The sequence below is a fragment of the Stenella coeruleoalba genome, assembly GCF_951394435.1.
Source record: "Stenella coeruleoalba genome assembly, chromosome: 2".
NCBI classification, from domain to species: Eukaryota; Metazoa; Chordata; class Mammalia; order Artiodactyla; family Delphinidae; genus Stenella; species Stenella coeruleoalba.
The window spans coordinates 92,619,355-92,643,355 of record NC_137147.1 but is presented as its reverse complement, the minus strand read 5'-3'; the positions used below and the strand labels follow the sequence as shown (position 1 = coordinate 92,643,355).

General features: G+C 38.2%; 2 protein-coding genes across 3 annotated transcripts in view; one reads left to right on the top strand and one right to left on the bottom strand.

Annotated features, from left to right (window-relative positions):
- The window catches only part of USP8 (ubiquitin specific peptidase 8), a 98,766-nt gene that overhangs the window by 74,099 nt on the left and 666 nt on the right, over window positions 1-24,001 (bottom strand). The window lies entirely within an intron of this gene.
- Window positions 12,202-12,828, top strand: LOC307182354 (peptidyl-prolyl cis-trans isomerase A-like; the record flags this gene model as incomplete). The annotated part of the gene is made up of 1 exon (XM_079913596.1): window positions 12,202-12,828. The coding sequence occupies one exon, from the start codon at window positions 12,202-12,204 to the stop codon at window positions 12,826-12,828; it is 627 nt and encodes a 208-aa protein (XP_079769722.1).

Below are 24,001 nucleotides of genomic sequence, written 5' to 3'. Positions count from 1 at the left end.
TCTGAACAATTCAGAAAAAGATATCCCCTTCCCTTGGCTGTAGATAGCCCCTGTGCACAAGGTGCAGGGCTAGGCGAATGGAGTAGAACCTGACCTCTGCTCTAACTCTCCTGTTAAGCTCCCTCTGGAGAGCTCAACATGCAACATGGACATGGCACACCTGCCTTCTAACCTCCTTTCTCTGCAAAGGCACACATACATTTACACAATTGTGTTGTGCTATACATACTGATTTGTCATACTCCTTTTCACTTAGTATTTCATGAACACTTTTCCTTGTCATTATTGAATTATTCTAATATCATTTTTAATAACTGCACAGTATTATTCAATAATCTCTTAATTATTTAACTCTACCATTGGGCACTTAGATTATTCCTGTTTAACAATATTATAAAAAGCTTTATAACATTAAATGTTATTGATTTACATTGATAACATTAAATGTGATGATGATAGATATGGATTCATATTTTTACAATAAAACCCCCAAGAGTTTGTCAGTTTGACTATTGAAGGATAGTACCTAGTGTTGCTTTATTTGGGTTTCTTTGACTAGCGGTAGTGAAAAAATGTTTTTATATGTATATTAGTCTTTCTTTTTCCTGAACTTCCCACATGTATCATTTATCCTTTAGCACTTTTCTACTGGTATATTTTCTGATTTCATAAATCTATGTGGGTAAAAGTTGGATACATGTGTCACACTACCCACACATTACTATAAAAGGCAAGTATTAAGAAGCAGTGAATACCATGTTTAAAAAGATGTAAGTATTTATTTGACTTATTGGCACTGAATATTTTGAAGAAAGATGTATATGAGGTTGAACCATGTGAAATTGCCAACCCTATGTGGTAGTGGCTCTCAAACTGTGGTCTGGGGATCCCAGGAAGTTACCAATTCCATTTGGGGGGTCCACAAGGTCAAAACTATTTTCCTAAGAACACTATGACATCATTTGCACTTTCACTTTCATTCTCTTACAAATGTACAATGGAATTTTCTAAAGGCTGTATGATGTGTAATATTCTAACAAATTGAGTGTGGAAGCAGATGAGAATCCCTCTGTCTTCTATTAAGCCAGACATTGAAGAGATCTGCAAAAATGTAAAACAATGTCACTCTTCTCACTAAATTTTTTTGGTTGGAGAAAATACAGTTATTTTTCATAAAATATATTATTTATGTTAACATAATGGGTTTATTATTATTTCTAAGTGATTTAATAATTTTTTTCAGTTTTAATTTAGATTATAGTGAATGTCAATAGACATACATAAACAGAAGCTCTTTAGGGCCGTCAGTTTTTAAGAATGTAAAGGGGTCTTGAGTTAAAATGCTTGAGAACCCTGCTCTGTGGCATTTGAACATAGTTGCCTTTTATTTCAAAGACAGAGAAAGAGATGTGAAGTGCTTCCTTGACAAGTAAATGAAAATAATCATGGGAGTGATTGTTAAGGGTTTCATCCCATCCTGAGTGTCAGAGACACTTCTGTGTTCTTTAATAATTTATTTTTTCCTGGGCCTAATGGCAGTACTGTAGAAGGGCAATAATAATGAGAAAATTAGCTGATTAGAGGTAACATATGGGGACTTCCCTGGTGGCACGGTTGTTAAGAATCTGCCTGCCAATGCAGGGGACACTGGTTCAAGCCCTGATCTGGGAAGATCCCACATGCCGCGGAGCGACTAAGCCCATGCACCACAACTACTGAAGCCTGCGCTCTAGAGCCCGTGCTCTGCAACAAGAGAAGCCACAGCAATGAGAAGCCCCGTGCACTGCAGCGAAGAGTAGCCCCCGCTCACCACGACTAGAGAAAGTCCGCATGGAGCAACGAAGACCCAACGCAGCCAAAAATAAATAAATAAATAAATGAATAAATAAATAATAATAATAATAAAGAATGATTAGCCTTTCTTCACAGTGTCGTGAGGATGAAAGCTGTGAACCAATAATTTATAAATTAAAAAAAAAGAGCGATAACATTAATATTTCCACCCCAACAACAGAATGGTAAAACACGACCATGTGTTTCTCTTCTTTCCTTTGTCCCAGCCAAAATAAAAAGACAGATTTATCTGAGGCTACATGAGTAGGAAATCTTTCTTTCCTGAATTATACTAGGAGAGAAACAATTTAAAGAGTTAAAAGGATTCACTTTGTGCTCATTTGGGCTCCCTTGGGAGCCCTGAGTCCTCAGGAATTTCAAAGTCATCACTCGTGTTTACTTAGAAATTAATTAACACAATAAGAAATGGGCAGGGCCTAAATGAGAAATCTTTAAAACTTTACATATTAGAACAAGAAAATAAATGGAAAGACACATCATGTTCCTGGATTAGAAAATGGAACATTATTAAAAATGTCACTTCTTGCAAATCACATTTTCAGTGAAATGCAATACCAATCAAAATGTCCATGCCCTCTGAACCAGTAATGCATTATTTAAAAAATCCCAGGAATCCATGATATTAAGCTTATTTTTATTCTTTAAAACTTAGTTCATGTTTCATTTTTTTTCCTCTAGTACCCAGATGTTCATATTGAAGGTATTTTTGCATAGTTAGTTGTCTCTCCGGAATGGTGAATAACTAATAAACTAGGAAGCTGCCCCAAACAAGGAACTCCTGACCTTAATATCCCTCCATTATCATTATTTTCCCTTGAACTTGGTGTTAACATCCAAAATGTTCTCCAGGAGACCAGAAGACTAGCATGTGGCAACAAGAAACATCAAAAGCACTGAGCAAACTGAGGATGTCCATAGTTGTAGTAGTGCTGAGAGGACTTTATGGTTGTGAACTCCAAACTAAATGGATGTTATTATCCATTTGGTTATTTGATCAATTTCATTAGAGTTGTGTATTTTAAGGGAGATACTCTGTGCTCTATAACACAAAAGCACAGACCACAAAGCACAGAACTTGGGGTAATATTCTCTTGTGTGGAAACCGTTAAAGGGTTTCAAGATGTGGAGAACTGGGCAGTTAAAGATTTGGAAGGTAGAAACTGAGAAACATGAATAATTTTAATAAATATTCATAGATTAAATCAGAAGGAAAATGATAAATTACAATTTTGATCTTGTCTTGATTTAAGTCTATTATGAGAACAAGGTTGACAGACTTGAGAACTCCGACTAAAAAAAAAAATCCTGAAGTATAGCAAGCACACAGAAAAGTGCACAAATTATGAATGTACATCTCAATGAATTTCACAAATTGAATGCACCTGTGTACCTATTGTCAGATCAAGAAAGATAACGTTACCCATCCCCATTAATTTCTCTTGTTCCCCCTTTCAGTTGCTCCATTGCCCCCCCGCCACATCATACACAAACACCACGGGCAACCACTATCCTCTTTTCTAACTGAATAGATTATCTTTGCTTGTTTTTGCACTCTATACAAATGGAATCATACAGCACGAACTCTTTTGCCTCTGGTTTCTTTTGCTCATCATGATGTAGTATAATTCATCCATGTTGTTGTGTGTAGTTGTGGTTCATTCATTCTCATTGTAGAGTAGTATTACACTGCATGAATACACCATATTTATTCATTCATTCTACTAGGACATTTGCATAGAATCCAGTTGTTTCTGCTGAGTAGACACCTAGGATTGGAATTGCTAGGTCACAGCGTATGCATTTGTTCAGCTTTATGAGATAAGAGCAAACTATTTTCCAAGGTGGTTGTACCAATTTACACTCTCACCAGCTGTGTATCAGTGTTCTAGTTGCTCCAAATCCTTATCCAACACTTGATATTTTGTGTTTTCATTTTAGTAGTTCTGATGGCTAAAATATTTTATTGTGGTTTTAACGTATATTTCTTTGATGACTAAAGAAGTTGAGTACCTTGTAAAATGTTTATTGGTCTTTCAAATAATCTCTTTTATGAGATGCCTGTTCAATTATTTGCCTATTTTGCGATTGAACTTTTTCTTACTGATTTATAGACATTCTTTATGTATTCTGAGTGTGTGTCTATTTTATTTACATATTGAGAACATCTTTCACTGTGTCTTGGTCTTTTCTATTGTCTTATTGATGTCTTTTGATGAACAAGACTTTACAGTTGTTTAATAGTCCCAATTTATCACGTTTTTCCCCCTTTATAATTAGCGAGTTTTTGTCCTATTTAAGAAATCTTTGCCTATTCTAAGGTCATGAGCTATTCTATTATGTTTTCTTCTAGAAGCTTTATTCTTTTACTCCTGACTTTTAAAATGTCTGAGTTGGGAAAGTTGTGAAAATCAACATCTATCCAAATTGAAGAGCTTTTTTTGAGGAGCCAGTCACAGAGTATTATGATATCAAATCTGAAGTGATTGAACAAGCAGCTCTCTGCAGCAGGAATACTAGGGAAAACAATTACACAACTCCCACTCTACTACAGCGAAGTGTCTCTTACTAAGTAGGCCATGTCCAGTCAGAAATTGGTTTAATTGACAAGGGACTGGAAAAATAAAACAGGGTGAGATTTTCCATACTGGAAAAAAATTATCTGCAAATCATCTGACATCATCTTAAGTAGAAACTGAAATTCTTCACCTCTATGCCTACAAATTAATTGTCACAGCAACAGTTCACATCCTTTCCTCCACTAATACCTCTGAAACTATGACCTTGCTCCATCATTTACCCCCTTCTCTTTCATTTTCAATTTTTGGTCTGCTCTTCATTTTCCCTTTCCACCTACAAATTAGCTCAATCTCTCCAGTTCATCATACAGTGAAAACCCTCAAGATTTGCCTCATAAACTCTTTTCCTTCACTGCCAAAGTTCACAAAAAGTTGTCACATTTGTTGTCTCTCACTTCCCATTTCTCCTTAACCACTTGTCCCATCTTGTCTATTGTTTCTACCAGTCTATTGCAGATTCTCAAAATTAGTGCATCTACTTTTCACTTCTCCCGAGCCTTAACTCTTATGTTTCTTACTGTTAATGGTACAGCATCCTCTCAAGCACTCAGGTTGCCAATAACCATACCCCATGTCTGCAACACTTCTGCCATTTGGTCTCTCCTTTCCATTCCTCCTGCCACTTTCTACATGATTTTGTTACCTCTTACCTAGTTATTTTAATAGTCTCTTACTTGCCCTCCTTGCTCCTAGTGTGGCCTTATCCAAACTTTCCTGTACAAAACTATAAGCTCAATCTTCTTAATCCAAAGTTCTAACCTTATCCTGTCCCAGTTTGAAGATCTTTAATAGTTTTCTCCATTGTCTTTAATCCCACCACAAACTGGATCAAATTCATGCATTTCTACTCACCCATGAGAACTATTTCACTTCATGCTTTCTTCTGATTTTCCAATCTTTGTTGATGCAATTCTGGATTCTCCCCACTTCTGAATGTCTAAATTCTTCCCATTTTTCAAGATAAAAAGGCAACTTCTTAATAAATACCCTTTCCAATCTTCTCTATCTGGGAAACTCCTCTTTATCTTTCAAGACCCAGCTCAAACATCATTTCTTCCCCAGTCTCTGTACACTGAGTTAATCACTCTTGATCTCTACTTCCAAAGCACATTGAACATCCCACTTATAAAGCAGTCCCTACCACATAGTACCGCAATTATTCTTTCTGTGACTTTCTCCCTTACTAAGCTCTTAGCTCTCCCAGAACAAGTGTGATATAATTTAAATCTCGCATCCCTAGTGTCTAGTCTAATACCTTGCAGAGACACATCTATGATAAATGTCTATTGAATGACTGAGTGAATCCTTTTTTTTTTTTTTTTTTTTTTTTTTTGTGGTACGCGGGCCTCTCACTGTTGTGGCCTCTCCCGTTGCGGAGCACAGGCTCCGGACGCGCAGGCTCAGCGGCCATGGCTACGGGCCTAGCTGCTCCGCGGCATGTGGGATCTTCCTGGACCGGGGCACGAACCCGTGTCCCCTGCATCGGCAGGCGGACTCTCAACCACTGCGCCACCAGGGAAGCCCGAGTGAACCCATTTTTAAAAATTAATTAATTTTTTTGGCTGTGTTGGGTCTTCATTGTTGCGTGGGCTTTCTTCTCTAGTTGTGGAGAGCGGGAGCTACTCTTCATTGCAGTGCAGGGGTTTCTCACTGTGGTGGCTTCTCTTGTTGTGGAGCACAGGCTCTAGGCGCTCAGGCTTCAGTAGTTGTGGCTCGTGGGCTCTAGAGCGAAGCCTCAGTAGTTGTGGCGCACTGGCTTAGTTGCTCTGCGGCATGTGGCATCTTCCTGGACCAGGGATTGAACCCGTGTACCCTGCATTGGCAGGCGGATTCTTAACCACTGCGCCACCATGGAAGTCCCAGAGTGAACCCATTTTTGATCTTCTCCAGCTGTAAGTAATTTTTCCTTATTAAATCGCGATAGCATTTTTATCTGTATATCTCTTATATACTTAAAACATACATTACTTTGTAACTGTTATTTATGTAAATACCTTATATTCTCTAATAGATGGTTATCACCTAAGGGGCAGAGACTCTGCCTTGTCATATCTGAGGACCTCATGGAACCTAGTAAAAGGGATCCTTACATACCAATATCATTGACAAAACTAGGCTTGTCCTTTGATCAGGACATACTATGACACACCTCAAGAGCACAATGTTCCAAAACTAAACTGCTAGAGACAGGCCAAGGCAAGCTACTAAGAGACCTGGTTTCTGAAGACCTGGTTTCTTCAGGAACTGGTAGCACAGGTTTCTATAAATAAGGTAAATATTACTGCTTGGGAAAGCTGCTCATTTGTTTCTTCATTAATTTGTAAACTACTTTGTGGATAAGAAGTGGGATGTGTTTAGAGCAGTTGCTATATGCCAGGGATTTTCACATGCCTTATCTCTACATCACCATAACATTATGAGATGAGCATTATTATTTCTAAATTTACAAATAAGGAGATTTGAAGGCTGGTAGTATATGGGACTGTCAAGCACAAGCTCTTTCTCACTTTATCATGTAATATACTCAGAAGGTTTTTGGAGAAACCACTAGAGAAACACTTGAATCTAGGGTAGCATAACCTGCCAGGACCAAGGATCAGGCTTTTATGAAATTTTTATTGAGGAAATCCTTGAGGAACAAAAAATAAACTTGCCAAGTTTTATCTTTTTTTAAATTGTGGTATAATTGACATACAATATTATATTAGCTTCAGGTGTGCAACATGATTTGGTATTTGTATGTACTGCAAAATGATCACTAAAATAAATCTAGTTAACATCCATCACCATACATAGTTAAAGACTATTTTTTTCTTGTGGTAAGAACTTTTAAGATTTACTCTCTTGGCAACTTTCAAAATGCAATACAGTATTAACTATAGTTGCCACCCTGTGCATTACATCCCCATTACCTATTTATAACTGCAAGTTGTTTGACTCCCCTCATCCATTTTGCTCACCCTTTACTCCTTGCCTCTGACAACCACCAATCTGTTCTCTGTATCTGAGTTTTCTTTTTAAGACTCCACATATAGGAGAGATCACATGATATTTGTCTTTCTCTAAAAAGTTTTGTTTTTGTTGAAGTGTAGTTGATTTATAGTATTAGTTACAGATCTATCAGCATAGTGATTCAATATCTTTACAGATTATATTCCATTTAAAATTATTACAAGATATTGAATATGATTCCCTGTGCTATACAATATATCCTTGTTGCCTATCTAATTTATACATAGTAGTTTATATCTCTTTATTCCATACCCTAATTTCCCCCTTTCTCCTCCCCTTTCCCCTTTGGCAACCATTGGTTGGTTTTCTATATTTGTGAGTCTGTTTCTGTTTTGCATATACATTCACTTGTATTATTTTTTCCAAATATAAGTGGCGTAATACATTATTTGTCTTTATCTGTCTGACATTTCACTAAGTGTAATACTCTCTAGGTCCATCCACATTGCTGCAAATGTCAGAATTTCATTCTTATTTTATGGCTGAGTAATGCTCCATTGTATATATATACACCACTTTTTCTTTATCCATTCATCTGTTGAGGGACACCTAGATGTTTCCATGTCTTGGCTATTGTAAATAATGCCACAATGAACATGAGGTTACATATATCTTTTCGAGTAGGTGTTTTCACTTTCTTTGGATAAATGCCCAGAAGTGGAATTGCTGGATCATATGGTAATTCTATTTTTAATTTTTTGAGGATCTTCCATACTGTTTTCGGTAGTGGCTGCACCAATTTACATTCCCACTAATAGCGCACAATAGTTACTTTTCTCTACATCCTTGTGAACACTTGTTATTTGTTGTCTTTTGATAGTAGCCATTTTAACAGGTGTGAGGTGATATCTCGTGGTTTTGATTTGCATTTCCCTGATGATGAATGATGTTGAGCATTTTTTCATGTGCCTGCTGGCCATCTGTATGTCTTCTTTAGAAGGATGTCTATTCAGATTCTCTGCCCATTAAAAAAAATTTTTTTTTGCTATTGTGTAAGTTCTTTGTACATTTTAGATATTAACCCTTTATCAGATGATTTTCAAATATTTTCTCCCATTCAGTAGGCTGCCTTTTCCTTTTGTTGAGTTTCCTTTGCTGTACAAAAGCTTTTCAGTTTGGTGTAGTCCCATTTGCTTATTTTTGCTTTTGTTTCCCTCGTCTGAGGAGACATATCCAAAAAAATATTACTGAGAATGTTGTCAAAGAGTGTACTGCCTGTGTTTTCTTCTAGGAGTTTTATGGTTTCAGGTCTTACATTTAAGTCTTTAACCTATTTTGAGTTTATTTTTGTATATGGTGTGGGAAAGTGGTCCAGTTTTCCCAAGTCCATTTATTGAAGAGGAATCTTTTCCCCATTGTATATTCTTGCTTCCTTTGACATATATTAACTAACAAAATATGTCAATAAGTGTGGATTCATTTGGGGCTTTCTATTCTGTCCCATTAATCTATGTGTCTTGTTTTTGTGCCAGTACCATACTGTTTTGATTACTGTAGCTTTGTAGTATAGTTTGAAATCACAGAGTGTGAAACCTCCAGTTTCATTCTTCTTTCTCGAGATTACTTTGGCTATTTGCCAAGTTTTATCTTGAGCACCAGGGAAACACCTGCTTCCCAGTAGTCCTAGGGCACTTACGGTTAGAGCACTTTCCAGAAGGGACAGAGGAAAGATGGCAGTTATGGTTATGGGAAAAGGGAATGGAGGCTACAGGTTTTATAGCTGGGAATCTGAAACATTAAAATAGATTGGAAATGAAACGAAATTCAGTCTTGTGGAAACACATTGGAGGAGACACATTTATATTTTAAGTATAGGTGTGTATGGCCCTAGAGGTTTGGTTCAGTTCAACTAACAATGATTGTGCTGGGCACTTTAACGGGCACTAGGAATACAAAGAAAGAGTTCCTGCTTTCAAGACACTGAAAGTCTGGCATAGGCAGTCTGTTGACAGAAATAGGAAACTGGGTACCAGGGGAGAGAGTCTTTTCTAAAACGATTCTGAAAACCCAGAGTGATCCAGTCCCCAGAAGTAGGATGGAAGGGGAATCTGACTAACACAAGCAGGCTAAAGGTTTTCTCTGTTTACTTAACTCTGGGCTTGATGAGCAGTAATCTTATTCATCTAACACCTACATATGAGCAGCAGGATGTATATCACTCGCTGCTTAGGCCCTACCCAAAAGAATTATTAAGAAAGTAAACATAAATATGGCTTCACATAAATAGGTGAATGAATTACAGGCTTTATTGACTTTATGTTCAATGCTTAGAACAAGGATGAAAACTTCTACCTCTACTTCCAGTATCCCAATTGACAGCTATCCATAAAACCAAGCAGTGTGTCTGGCATTTTCAGTGAACACTCAATAAAATATTGAATAAATGAACAAAGTAGTTATGGGCCAAACACCATGTGCAGTGCTATAGAAACTACAGGGGAATACCTTCAAAGATGTAAACATTTATGAGAAAAAATTAAGACCCATGAAATCAGCAAATAAGGTATCAGTGAGTCAGTAAAAAGGGAGATCAGCACGGGCTAGAGTAGATAGCACTTATGAAGAAACCTAAGAGAAAAGCACTCAAGAGACCTGTATTCTAGTTCTGTAACAAATTAGCTATGCTATCTCATGAACATTTCCCTCTTATATTCTTTCTTTCCTCACTTTTAAGATGAAGAAACTTGTAGGTGATCTCTGAAGGCCTTCCCAACTCTTAATTTTTAAATTTCTATTTATAGTTGGGAAAGCATCTTTTTTTTTTCTCTTTTAAAGGTAATACATTTAACTCACATGGTTCAAAAACAAAACAGTATCAAAAGGGGTACACTAAAAGGTCCTGCTCCCACTACTGTCCCCATGGGCATATATCTATATCTTCTCTTTTTATTAAAAGGTAGCACACTATATATACTTTATGCACCTTACTTTTTAACTTAGTGATATATATATTTTTAGAAAATGTGCGTGTACTTTTTTTTTAATAACGTATTTATTTTGGCTGCATTGGGTCTTCATTGCTGCCCGCGGGCTTTCTCTAGTTGCAGCGAGTGGGGGCTACTCTTTATTGCAGTGTGCAGGCTTCTAATTGCAGTGGCTTCTCTTGTTGTGGAGCACGGGCTCTCGGTGCATGGGTTTCAGTAGTTGTGGCTTGCGGGCTCTAGAGCACAGGCTCAGTAATTGTGGCGCAAGGGCTTAGTTGCTCCGTGGCATGTGGGATCTTCTCAGCCCAGGGCTCGAATCCATGTCCCCTGTATTGGCAGGTGGATTCTTAACCACTGCACCACCAGGGAAGCCCTTAATGGTATATTGTTTATATTATACTTTGTGCTTTTTTTTTTCCCTCTAGCTCCCTATCGATGGACATTTGATGCTACAGACTGAATGTGTCCTCCCAAAATTCTGTTGAAACCTAATCCCCAATGTATTGGTATTTGGAGGTGGCATGTTTGGGAGGTGTTTAGGTCATAAGGGTAGATTAGTGCCCTTACTTAGGCTTTATAATCTGACTAATATCTAACAGATGCTCATCTCCCTTTATCGCTCTTCTTTGCCAAAATTTTCTGCCCATTTTTGCTTTATTTTTCCCATATGAGCTTTAGAATCAGCTTGGCTAGCTCCCCTCCTCCCATTTCCTCTGTTCCCCCCAGAACCTTATTAGTATTTTTGACATGTTAAATAACATTGTTTTTATGATGTTAAATTTCTTAGCCAAGAACAAGGTAGTATGGTTTTCCATTTGTTTCTACTTCTGTGACCTTCAAGCTTGTTTTAAAGTTTTAACATAGAATTTGTATTTGTTCATGCTTGATAGATTTGGAGAGGCAAAAGATTGGAGTGAATATATTTCTTGGAGGGAGAATACAGGCATATTTCATTTTATCAAAAAGCTTGAGCTTCACTTCATTGCACTTCACAAATACTGTGTTTTTTTACAAATTGAAGGTTTGTGGCATCAAACGAGTGCACTGGCGCTACTTCTGCAAGAGCATTTGCTCATTTCATGTTTCTGTGTCACATTCTGGTAATCCTGGTAATATTTCAAACTTTTATTGTATTTGTTATGGTGATCTGTGATGTTACTACAACTCACTGTAGAAACATGATGGTTAGCATTTTTTTTAGCAATAAAGTATTTTTTTAATACAGTGTTTTTTAATTAAGATCTTTTTTTAGACATAATGCTTTGCACACTTAACAGACTACAGAACAGTGTAAACATAACTCAAAGGCACTGAGAAACCAAAAAATTCATGTGACTCACTTTATTGTGATATTCGCTTTATGGTGGTGGTCTGGAACCAAATCTGCAATATCTCCAAGGTATGCCTGTAATCTATGAGGCTGGTACAACCATTGGTAGTCTTTGGGACAGTAAAGAAACTAACTTGATAAGAAGAGAAAAAAGAAGTCAACAGTGCCTGCCATGTGCCAGGAATGATGCTAGGTGTTTTCACATCCTATCATCTTTGACTGCAGGTTTGCTCATACCCAGGGCTGGATAGGGCCTAGATACTCTGTAGGCTAATGCTCAGAGGAGTCTCAAGATGAAAGCAATATGTGAAGAAAATCACAATGGTAGTCAGGCAGGGTAGTCTGGGGGCAGGAAGGAAAGGTTAAATTCAAAGAGGGCAACAAGACTCAGTCACCTTAAGGAAAAGTGATAAAGACTCATTTAGGGTGAAGTCCTTACTTGTGGAGATACAGGTAAAAACACAAGAGATTTCTTCCCAGGAGGACAAGCAATTTGGACTAAAGAATGAAGAAAGTTTGGCTTTGCAGACATCACCATCACCCAGCCACAGTCAACCCTGCTGTGTTCTTCAACATCACTGTCCACGGTGAGCCCTTGGACCACGTCTCTTTCAAGCTGTTTGCTGACAAAGTTGCAAAGACAGCAGAAAACTTTCATGCCCTGAACACTGGGGATAATGGACTTCGTTGTAAAGGTTCCTACTTTCACAGAATTACTGTGGGTTTTATGTGCCAGGGTGGTGACTTCACAGGCTATAATGGCACTAGTGGCAAGTCCATGTGCGGGGTGAAATCTGATGATGAGAGTTTCATCCTGAAGCATATGGGTCCTAGTATCTTGTCCATGGGAAATGCTGGGGCCGACACAAACTGTTCCCAGTTTTTCACCTGCACTGCCAAGACGGAATGGTCGGATGGCAGACCTGTGGTCTTTGGCAAGGTAGAAGAGGGCATGAATATTGTGGAAGCTATGGAGTGCTTCAGTCCAGGAATGGCAGAACCACCAAGTAGCTCTTTAAGGCTGACTACAGACAACTCCAATAAATTTGACTTGTGTTTTAACTTCCATACCATTCCTTCTATAGCTCAGGAGTGTACCCCACCACCTTCATCTGCTCACTCTATCCTATAATCTTTGTGCTGTCTGAAAATACTCAACATCTATTCATGTGCTGCAGCTCTTTGGGTTCTATATTTTCCTTATTCCCCTCCAAGTCTAGTTGGATTGCATAGTTAAGTTTATGATTATGAAATAAAAACTAAATGAGAAAAATGAAGATAAAGTTTTGAGTCTGGCCTATTTAGAAAGGTGGCACCTTGGTAAAGATAAAAAAGATGGGAAGGCGAAAAGCAAAACAAGTTTCATTTGAAGAGTTTAAGGGGAAGAGCGAAACCTAAGTACCTTCTTCTAGATCCTGTACACATGTGTGCAGATGGCAGAAAGGCAGACAAATCAGTTTTTAGTACATGTGAAAAACTAAACATCTAAATTTAAATCAAGCTATGGGTTTCAGTGCTTTACTAAATAATACATTACTCCACCTATTGATTGCCTGCGGCCAGCGAAAGGTGGGTTAGCCAGGGGGAAAGGCGGCTGTCAGCTTTCCATCCTACTGAAAGCCTTCTCAGGAGGCTGGGCAGGGGCAGTTTTGAATTTATGCCCTTAAATAACCTGTAGGTATTCTCTTACTCTAACTTGAAACTCTCAATCGCTCATTTCTTAGTTTTCCAACTCTTTGGGCTCAAGCATCAAATCTTTTTTTTTTTTTTTAAAGAATCAAACATGCTATAGCTTCTCCAGTAATTCAGCATTCTTGCTTGGTCAAAGGACAGCTCTGTGGATAAAACTGGAGTTTGTGCTCTTATTAACTCCGTCATGTTAGGTTTCTCTGGCCTAGAGATGTGGAAATTCAGGGGCAGGGAAAGTACACCATGGAGCTGAAAGTCTATCCCACATGACCCACTCTGTAGGCTAATCAGCATGGGGTTATTTTAAGCACAGGTAAGTCTAGATTTGCCTAAGTATGGTGATTTTTATTTGGGGATGGGTGGGTGATGGAGAATAAAGGGAGTGTAAATATCTAGATTGCACATAAAGCCTTTCTTGGATTCAAGTCTTGCTTTAACCACAAGTGCTTATAAAATCTGGTATTTTCTCTCCACACACTTCAGGATGGGACTTTTGTTAAGCTGTGCCACACTATATATTAAGTATTCTTAAAGCTCCATTGTTACAACTGGCATGGAAGTAGTGGGTTGTCCCAAGTTCCCTTATATTGCAAACTTGGCATGTTCTTGGGAAGAGAAAGGAGAAAGCAGTGAGTGACTGGACAGGCTGCTCAGCGTTTCTACCTTGCACTTAGTCCATTTCCTGAGCTGTGTTGCCGTTGCTTCTGAGGGTGGAGTAGGGATATAGGCGGGAGGAGGAGAGAGGTAAGTGTGTTAGGACTGAGCACCACCATCCCCCACCAGCTTTACTGAGATATAATTGATGCATAACATTAAGTTTAAGACTCATAACATGATGATTTGATATAGGTTTATATTGCAAAATGTCTACTGCAATAAGTTTAGTTAACACACCTATCACCTCACACTCACCATTTTTTCTTGTATTTTTTTTTTTGTGGTGAGAACTTTTAAGATCTATTCTCTTAGTAAGTTTCAACTATGCAATACAGTATTAACTATAGTCACTATTCTGTACATTAGATCGCCAGAACTTATCTAGCTTATAACTGAAGGCTGTACCCTTAGACCACCTTCACCCATTCCTCCTTCTTTCATCACATCCCCTCCCCTTACTCTATGCCTGGCAACCACAAATCTAGTGTTTCTAAGAGTTTGGTTTTTTTAGATTTCAAATATAAGTGAGATCATACAGAATTTGTCTTTCTCTGACTTACTTCACTTAGCATAATGCCCTCAAGGTTAGCATAAAGTCCTCAAGGTTGACCTCTTAATTTATGTTCTGAAAGTGAGATGAGAGTATCAGTTCAGTATCTTGAACAGTAACTGACACAAATATATGTAATAATGGTCAAATGAATTCTTGCAGAACCAAAGGTTGGTGAGTTAGGTCTAGAATTTTATCAATTCATTGCTTCATGGTTTCCTTTAGGTGCAACACACCTTTAACTCCTGCTTTGGGACCCTAGCGGAAAGGAGAGGACAAAGACCCCAGAGGACTCCAGCAGAAAGGAGAGGACAAAGACCCCAGAGGACAAAGACCCCCTAAGAGGAAAGGAGAGGACAAAGACCCCAGAAATCTTCCACATTTTCATATATGTTTGTCCATCTGCTGTGCCAAGCTTTCACTACTAAAAGGAAAACAGCATGGAGGAAAAGGTGGTCAGGTAGGTCTGAGAAGCAGCATGGTATGGTAGAAATAAAACATGAATTTTGGGAGACAGACCAAATGGGGGGAAGATTCCAATTATGCTATTTTCTACCTGTGTACTAGTTATCTAGAGTTTACATTTCCCTCATTTGTAAAATGGGGATGACACCTACCTTTGCAGAGATTAAATGAGAAAAATCTACAGGAAAGCATTTAGTAGCTGCTAAATAAATGCATGGTAAGTGAAGTCCAATTCATGTTCATGGCCAGCATTTAAATTTCCATGCTTAAGAAGACATTTAAGTTGAAGATTCTTTATATGTTAATTTCAGCAGGTAAAATTATGAGTCACTAGTTATACACAATGATAAATTACTTTAACAATTTTTTAGTACAGAAAATGTCAACATATACAGAAGTACAGAACAACACAAAGAACCCCCAAGTATCCATCATTTAGCTTCTCCAATGATCATACCCTAGACCACTATTACTTCCTTGATACTGCCAACAGTTTACACCCTGTTGCAACACCACATTCTTTTGAAACAAACCCCAGATATCATGTCTAAAAGACTCTGGATTAAAAAACTTAATCATAATACTATTATCATAACAAAACACCAAAGTTCAATAAAAGTAATATGTTTTCTTGGTATCATCGAATATCCAATCAATCACCAGTGTGTACCACTACTTACAGCCCATCAAGTGAATGAGTTTAGGCCTGCATTTATATGCCTCTTATTCAAACTCAAGAGACAGAAGGATTCCAAATTCTAAGCCACTCCTGAGATGCAAGTTAACATTTGGGTATATTAAATAAATGGAAGGATTCCCCAATAGTCACGTGCCATGCCTAAAGAGGTAACAGTTTCCAAATTTTGCAGGAACTACACAGACAATATGTTGGTTGTAGTTAATTTGACGAAAGACGTGACACTATTAATAATCATCACAATTTTTTTTGGATGGATCTTTATGAATCTGTGGAAAACTAAAAATACACTTAGTCAACTTCAGCTGCCATAACAAACTACCATAGAGTAGGTGGTTTAAACAACAGAAATTTATTCCTCACAGTTCTAGAGGCTGGGAAGTCCAAAACTAAGGTGCTGGCCATTTCAGTTCCTGGTAGGAAGCTCTATTCCAGGCTTGCAGATGGCCTCCTCACTGGGTCCTCACATGGCCTTTCCTCTGTGCTTCTGAGCTCCAGCTGGAAAAGATCTCTCTCATCCTCTTCTTATAAGGCCACAATCCCATTATAAGGGCCCCACTATCATGATCTAATTTAACCTCAATTACCTTACAAAGGCACCATCTCCAAATACTATCACATTAAGGGTTAGGAGTTATGAATATTTTGGGGGGAGAGGGGGAGACACAAACATTCAGTCCATAACAAGCCTACAAATTTGTAAAATGATTTAGAAGTGCCAACAAGGACCTAATGTATAGAACAGGGAACTATATTCAATATCTTATAATAACCTATAATGGAAAAGAATCTGAAAAAGAATATATATATATATATATATATATATATATATATATATATATATATATAACTGAATCACTTTGCTGTATACCTGACACATTGTAAATCAACTATACTTCAATTTAGAAAAATGTTACAAAAACAAAAAAAGTCTGAAAAGCCAGTAAGCTAGCATACCACATTGAACTCTGTTTTTTCCTCTGTAAATTACCTTGGCTCCAAGTAACTGAGATTATCATTCCTGGAAATCTTTCTTCACACTCTAACATAAACCCCAGTGCAGGTGGACCCCACAGCCTAACAGCTCTATTTTCTCCCTCCCTGTGTCACTTCAGCACTGAAGCAAAATTAAATAAAAATCATTTTCAGCTCCTATAATATCAGGGGAATTTTCCATGAAATGAGTAACTCCCTCCCTCTTACCAGGTTGATTCTCTGTAATTCAAACAAAGGCTGAAGGATCTTTTTAGATACTGCTAAGCTTGCAAATTTGCCACACACACACAAAAAGAGTAGGTGGAGCTGTTTGTAGTCATTCTTGGCACTTTTCCAGGTTTTTGCTGGCTGCTTCCACTGCATAAGCAGCCATGTTTTTACTAGTCGTGGGTGTGTAGCTGCAGGATCTGCAGCAAATAATTTGTGTCCTGAACAAACTGTGTAAACCAAATCTCATTTCCCCCAGTTTAACCAAATGATTCTGTTACTGGTCCTGAAAATATTAGGTAGGACTTGAAATAATCTACCCTTCAAAAGTTCACAGGGAAATATCCAAAAATTTGGTAATACTCTAGTCTATCAGCAGTGCTGTGGAGAAACATTTGGTACATGGAGGGCAATATGGCAGTACCTATTAAAATTAAAAATACACATACGCCCTTTTGCAGAGTAATTCCAGTCTGGGAACTGAGATGAGACATGCTTAAATATACAAGAAAAGATTTGTGTACAACGATACCCATCCAAGCACTAATTAGAATATAAAAGATTAGAAACTCACGTTCTAGACTTCCCTGGTTGCGCAGTGGTTAAGAATCCACCTGCCAATGCAGGGACATGGCTTTGATCCCTGGTCCGGGAAGATGCCACATGCCATGGAGCAACTAAGCCCATGTGCCACAACTACTGAGCCTGCGGGCCACAATTACTGAAGCCTGTGCTCCTAGAGCCCGTGCTCCACAGTAAGAGAAGTCACGGCAATGAGAAGCCCACGTAATGCAACTAGAGAAAGCCTGTATGCAGCAATGAAGACCTAACACAGCCAAAAAAAAAAAAGAAAAAAGAAAAAAGAAACTCATGTTCTTCAATTGGACAATGACTGGTTAAATAATCTGCAGGGGTAAGAAAAAAGGGTGCATTTATACGGAAAAGCCCAAGATGTCTTAAGTGCAAAGTGCAGAATATTGTATACGGTATCCTCCCTTTTATATAAAAATGGGGAAAAATAACATGTAAAGGCATGAAAATAATTACACGTATAAGCATGAAGAAAAACTCTTGAAAAATACACAAGAAAGTAAGAGTAGAGGTTACCTTGGGGGTGGGAAACGTATAGATGGAAGACAGTGATGATGTTTAAAAAGTTTTTTGCACCTGTGGGTGGATTATCTATTTTAACAAATCTGGCTGGAGGCTGTAACCAACCAACAATTATTAACTGCCCACCGCCTTAAAACAGAAAGAAAGAAAATCAGGTTGCCCAAATGCAACCTTTACTCTGGGGTGTAAAATATAAGGTTGAGTGAAGTGGCTGTGCCTAACCAATTCCTGGAAATCAAAGTTCTCGGTGCTCCTAAGCGATTCTGAGATCAGTGACTATGCCAAAGAGTTTCACTTGCTTACTGGAGGTCTTCTCTAGAACTTGGAAAGAGGGAGTAGATAAAGACAGAAGACATCATGCTCCTGCAATCAAGTTAAAATTCCTCAACAGTCTGTTTTCCAAAAACGCACACATTATTCATCTGTAAATCTAAAAACACACAGTAAGAAACCGGTAATTGTATTGTGGCGGAACATTCTTCTTTTACTTTTTTTTAATGTTAAGATGCTATTCTAAGAGTAAATAGTTTTAGTAAACCTAGTAGGGAAAAGTCGTCCTCGTAGGTACAGTGGATTACTCTAAATTTTGAGGAGATATTGCTGCTTTCCAAAAGGCAAGTGTTTATCACCAGCAAAATTATCTTTCATTCTAAGTTATAATGTCCTTGGCTGGCAAAGCCATCTTGATCTTTTCCCTTAAAATTTCAGGTGACTGAAAATGCCCTGTGAACAGTGAACACTATTATATAACATTTCAGCGTTTTCCAATGTGAAGGACCCATACCATTGATGATATGCGAGATGGTTCTTGGCAGTATGCGAACAAAGCAGCAAACAACAATGAATCACGTATGAGTTATTCCCGTTTCTTTCATGCTTTGGCATGATTTAATGCACTTGGCAAAAAAGTATCTAGCTAGGCTTTAATAACTGACTTTGTTTTCATTATACTGGTTTTCACAGTTACCACCTTGACTTTTTTCTCATTGCCAGAGGTCTAGAACACGAATGTTTGTCTGGATTAACCATGCTCACAGAAGCACAACAAATATGACAGTACAGGCACTGCTTTATGCTCCAGAAACCCTTGGTCGCAAATCACAAAAATCCAATGGTCTTTTCTCAGGGCATATCTTTCCTTGACTCAAATTCTCCCCATGGACTTAGATACTTGGCTCTACAGGCATGGTGTATTGCACCATACAAGCTGGAGTCAAGCTGGTTTTAAATGCTGGTTCTTTACCTTACTGTGAGTCTACAAAGTCAGTCTACCAAATGAAGCTCAACTGGCTACCCTGGAATTTGAGGGGAATAAACGAGATAACAAATAGAGAACAGCTGGCACACAGTTCAACAGGTGCTCAGTAAGTGCGGATTTCCTCTTTTTCCTTTACCTCTCTCCTTCTTTGTCCTCAGTACTGTTTTTCTATATTCTCTTCCAATGATCGTATTCACGCCCATGGCTTTAATTATTACCCTTATGTGGGTAATTTCTAATTTCTATCACCAATTCTGACACTTTTTTCAGAGTACCAAAACTTAGGTTCTAAATCTGTTTGAAAATTCCACCTTGATGTTCTGGCATGATCTTAAACTCAACATGTATAAAATAGAGTTTAAATAAAATCTTTCTCCAAATCATTTAGTTCACGCTATCACCGTAACCTCCATCACTCAGACTCAAAATATCAATCATCCTAACTCCTTCCCCCTTTCCCATCACATCCAATTGAACATCAGTAAAAATTTTATATGACATTTTAATAGCTTACGAAGTGTTATAAACAAAACAAAAATGTACGTCTTATCAAACTCCCCTGAGCCCCAGGTGGGAAAAATGATATTAAGGCAAGTTAGGAGATACGCCCAGGTCATTAGCTAGAGAGTGGTTAGTCTAGATGAAAAACCAGTTAAGTCCTGAACTTGGGACTCCTCACTCCAATTGCTGTGCTCTTTCACCATCTCATACTGCCTCAAGTTTTGCAGCATTTTTTTGCATCTGTCTCTCCTCTCCTTCACCACTGCCAACCTCAGAATTCAAGCCTGCCTTATCTTTCACATCCGTAACGCTTGGCTCAGTAAGGTAATAGTTGGTAGTCTGTATCCAGCATGGGATATTTTTTCTAACTTGTTAACTTCAGCAAAAATTTTAAAACCATGAAATATATAATACATATACTGAAAAGTCATCCACCTCAAAACTGACAGCTCAATGAATCACAAAGTGAACATCTATGCAACCCCCACTCACGTCAAGAAACAGAACGCTGCTAGCACTGCAGAAGCACCCCTACATACCCTCCCAAGCATTACTCCCCCACCCAAAGCTAATCATTTCCTTTCTTTTCTTCATAGATTTTACTACCTAAACCTGTATCCCTAAATCTAGTTTGGTTTCATGTGTTTTCTTGAACTGTGAATTTTCCAAAATGGCTATACCAATATACATTCCCACCAACAGTGTACAGTTTCATTTGTTCCAATACTTGACATTTTGTTTTCCATTTTAGCCATTATTGTGGGTGTGCCACAGTATCTCATTGTGATGTCAATTTGCATTTCCCTAATGATTACAGAAGTCGAGCACCTTTACGTGTTTATTGGCCATTTAGATATCCTCTTTTGTGAAGTGACTTTAAATCTTACCAATTTTTCTGTTGGGTTGTCTCTATTTTTTACTGATTTGTGGGAGTCTATAAATTCTGAATGGCAGCAAAACAGACATATTTCTATTGTAGAAATGAATGCATTTGTTGGATGCTATTAGAATACCACTAACTCCTCTTACTCTGCAGAACCCCAAATTCACTAATGACCCTCTGGGAGGTAATGCAGTCAACTTTGCGCATTCTCTCTAAACCAATGTAGAGTTATTGTGCCATGGAATCTGCTAGATACTTGGAATATAATGTCAAAAAAAGTGATTAGGGACAACAGCTTTGAAAAGAGACCTGTATTGGAATCCTGTCTCTAACATTTACCAGCTTGATGACTTTACGCAAGTTATTTAAACTGTTTTAGCCTCAGTATCCTCTTTGGAAAAATGGGGCTAATAATACCTATTTTAAGAGTTGTTATGAGGGTTAAATGAGACAATAATATGTAACAGGTTTTGCATAGTGGCTGGCAAATAGGAACATTTAATAAGTGGTAACCATTATAAATTTGGTTATTTCCATGTAGCCTGCCATTTCGGTATAGTGGGAGAAACTGAGTAGATGTCCATTCCCCTCTTAGCCATTATAGTTCTCACTATAAAGTTAAAAAAAAAAAAAGGCACTGGGTTTAGATTAGTCTTCTGGGAACTTGGTCCTTCTGACTCCCTTCATCAGAGTGTCTCTAGAGCAGTGCTTCAAAAATAATCTGTGGTGGGCTTCCCTGGTGGTGCAGTGGTTGAGAGTCCGCCTGCCGATGCAGGGGACATGGGTTCGTGCCCCGGTCTGGGAAGATCCCACATGCCGCGGAGCGGCTGGGCCCGTGAGCCATGGCCGCTGAGCCTGCGCTCCGCAACGGGAGAGGCCATAACAGTGGGAGGCCCGTGTACCGCAAAAACAAAAACAAAAGCAAAAATAATATGTGGTGAAAGATCATAGACACTTCTATAAAATATAAAAATAAATTAACTAGAGAAGGGAAATAAAACAAAGGCATATACAAGATACAACAATACAAGCCCCCAATTTTTATTAGAACCATAAACATAAAATTAGTGTAACACTAATTGCTATAAAAGTTTCTAAATTCTTACTCTCGATTTCTGTAAATGCCTTGGACCAATAACAAAGGGTTTACAGATCGGCGGTGGCCCGTGGCCCATACTTTCGGTAGCACTGCTCTAGCGCACTGACAAAAATCAGACTTCTGAATTTGAAGGGCTGAGGTAGGTCCTAGAATGTGGAGACTCTACTGAAGGGTTAGTCTTGGACCTGAGTCATCAGTTGGTCACCTACTGGACTTTTTCTAGCCTTAAGCACAACGCTGTGTCACTCCTTAGCTTAAAAACGACCCACTGTTCCCTCTGTCTTAAAGGGTAAGATCCCAATCCTTTAACATGGCATCAAAGGCCTTCCAGGCTGGTTCCACACAACTTTTTTGGTCTGATTTTCCACTATTCTTTATTCTAGTAGACCTGCACTGTCCAATATAGTAGCAACTAGCCACAAGTGGCCATGGAGCAGTTGAAATGTGGCTAATTTAGTAAGTAAAATTTTAATCTTAACTTTAATTTAAAATAAAAAATCTTATACATAATTCAATTACTGCAAAACTTTTGAAATATGTTTGGAATGATTCGAGTATGTGAATCTACTTTTTCAGCTGTAAATTTTATGAAATCAATTATTGTGATATGCTATAAATGTAAAAAACCACCAGATTTTGAACACTTACTTGGTAATGAGAAAAAGAATGCAAAATATTTAATACTTTTAAATACTGATCACATATGAAATGATACTATTTTGGATATATCGGGTCAAATAAGATTTTTTAAATTTCTTTTTGTTTTCTTTCACTTTTTTAATGTGGCTACTGTAAAATTACATATGTGGCTTGTGTTATATTTATATTGGACAGTGTTGGCCTAGACAATCATGCCCCAAACCTAGGAATCACTCTTGATTTTTCCCTTTCCCTGTTTGATTCATTAGCAATATAGGTCGGGTCTAATCACAAAATATATCTTCAATGCATCCACTTTATCTCTACTGTTACTATCCATGTTACTCCATACCTTAAAACCCTTCAGTGGCTTCTAGAGCTCTGAAACTTACCAAGGCTGCAGACTTCATCTTCTACCTTTCCTTTCTTTGCTCTCTAGACTTTAGCCACATTGCCTTTCTTGCTTTCTCACCAAAGATTTTGCCTTACTATTCCCTTTGGTCTTGAACACTGCCCTCAACTTATTCCCATTCAGGTCTTAGCTCAAAGAATACCTTCTCAGAGAGGCCACTTTTTTTTCTGGCTGTGCCACACGGCTTGCCAGATCTCAGTTCCCCAACCAGGGACTGAACCTGGGTCACAGCAGTGAAAGCCCAGAATCCTAACCATTAGGCAACCAGGAAACTCCCAGAGAGGCCATTTCTGAACAATCTTCAAAATTATGCCTGCTCTCTCTTCCCAGAGAAATGCTTCATCCAAATACCCTTTTATTCTCTTCATAAAGGATATTATGTGGTATTACCTTTCCTCTTCTTTTATAAAACTTGTTTATAGTCTGTTCCCTCCACGGAAACAGGAGCAGGAACCTTGTTGGTCTTGTTCCTGCTTAATCTGTTCTAATGTGTAGAACAGTGCCAGTGACAGTTGCTCTCGAGACAACTCACATGAAAGAATACCTAAGTGCCTACTAGACATACAATCTCAGTGAAGACATCCTCCTAAATGCTCCCTCAACACACTTGGGAGTCATCTTTGACATCTTTTCAGTCATTCCGTATCCAGTCAACCAAATCACCAAGCTCTCAACATCTTCGGTCATATTCTTCACTCCTGTTTGCCACTATCTCAGTCCAAGTCATTACTCTCTCATAGATTGCTGTTTTCTCCAAACTGTTTTCTTTGCCTCTGACTTTTGCATGACAGTGATCTGTCTAAAATACAAATCCAATCTGATTATGCTTCTACTTAAAATCTTTCAATGCCATCCTCTTAGCTCTCAAAAGCTAATTTCTGCAAATGGCATTCAAGGCCTTTATGACTAGACCTCTTCAGACACATCTTTAGGCATTCCTGAAAAAGCATTATCTTCTTTGTCCAACAATTTCTCCAGAGTTTTCCTTTTAACCTTTGCATTTGTTGCTTCACCTGTCTGGAAGGTTCTTCCCCGACTCCCTTATTAAAGCTGATTGCTTCTCCAGTCCCATTCCATGCCTCCCTGACAAGTAAGGGATTCCTCCTATATAAAACTTCACAGCATTCAGCAGTTTACCG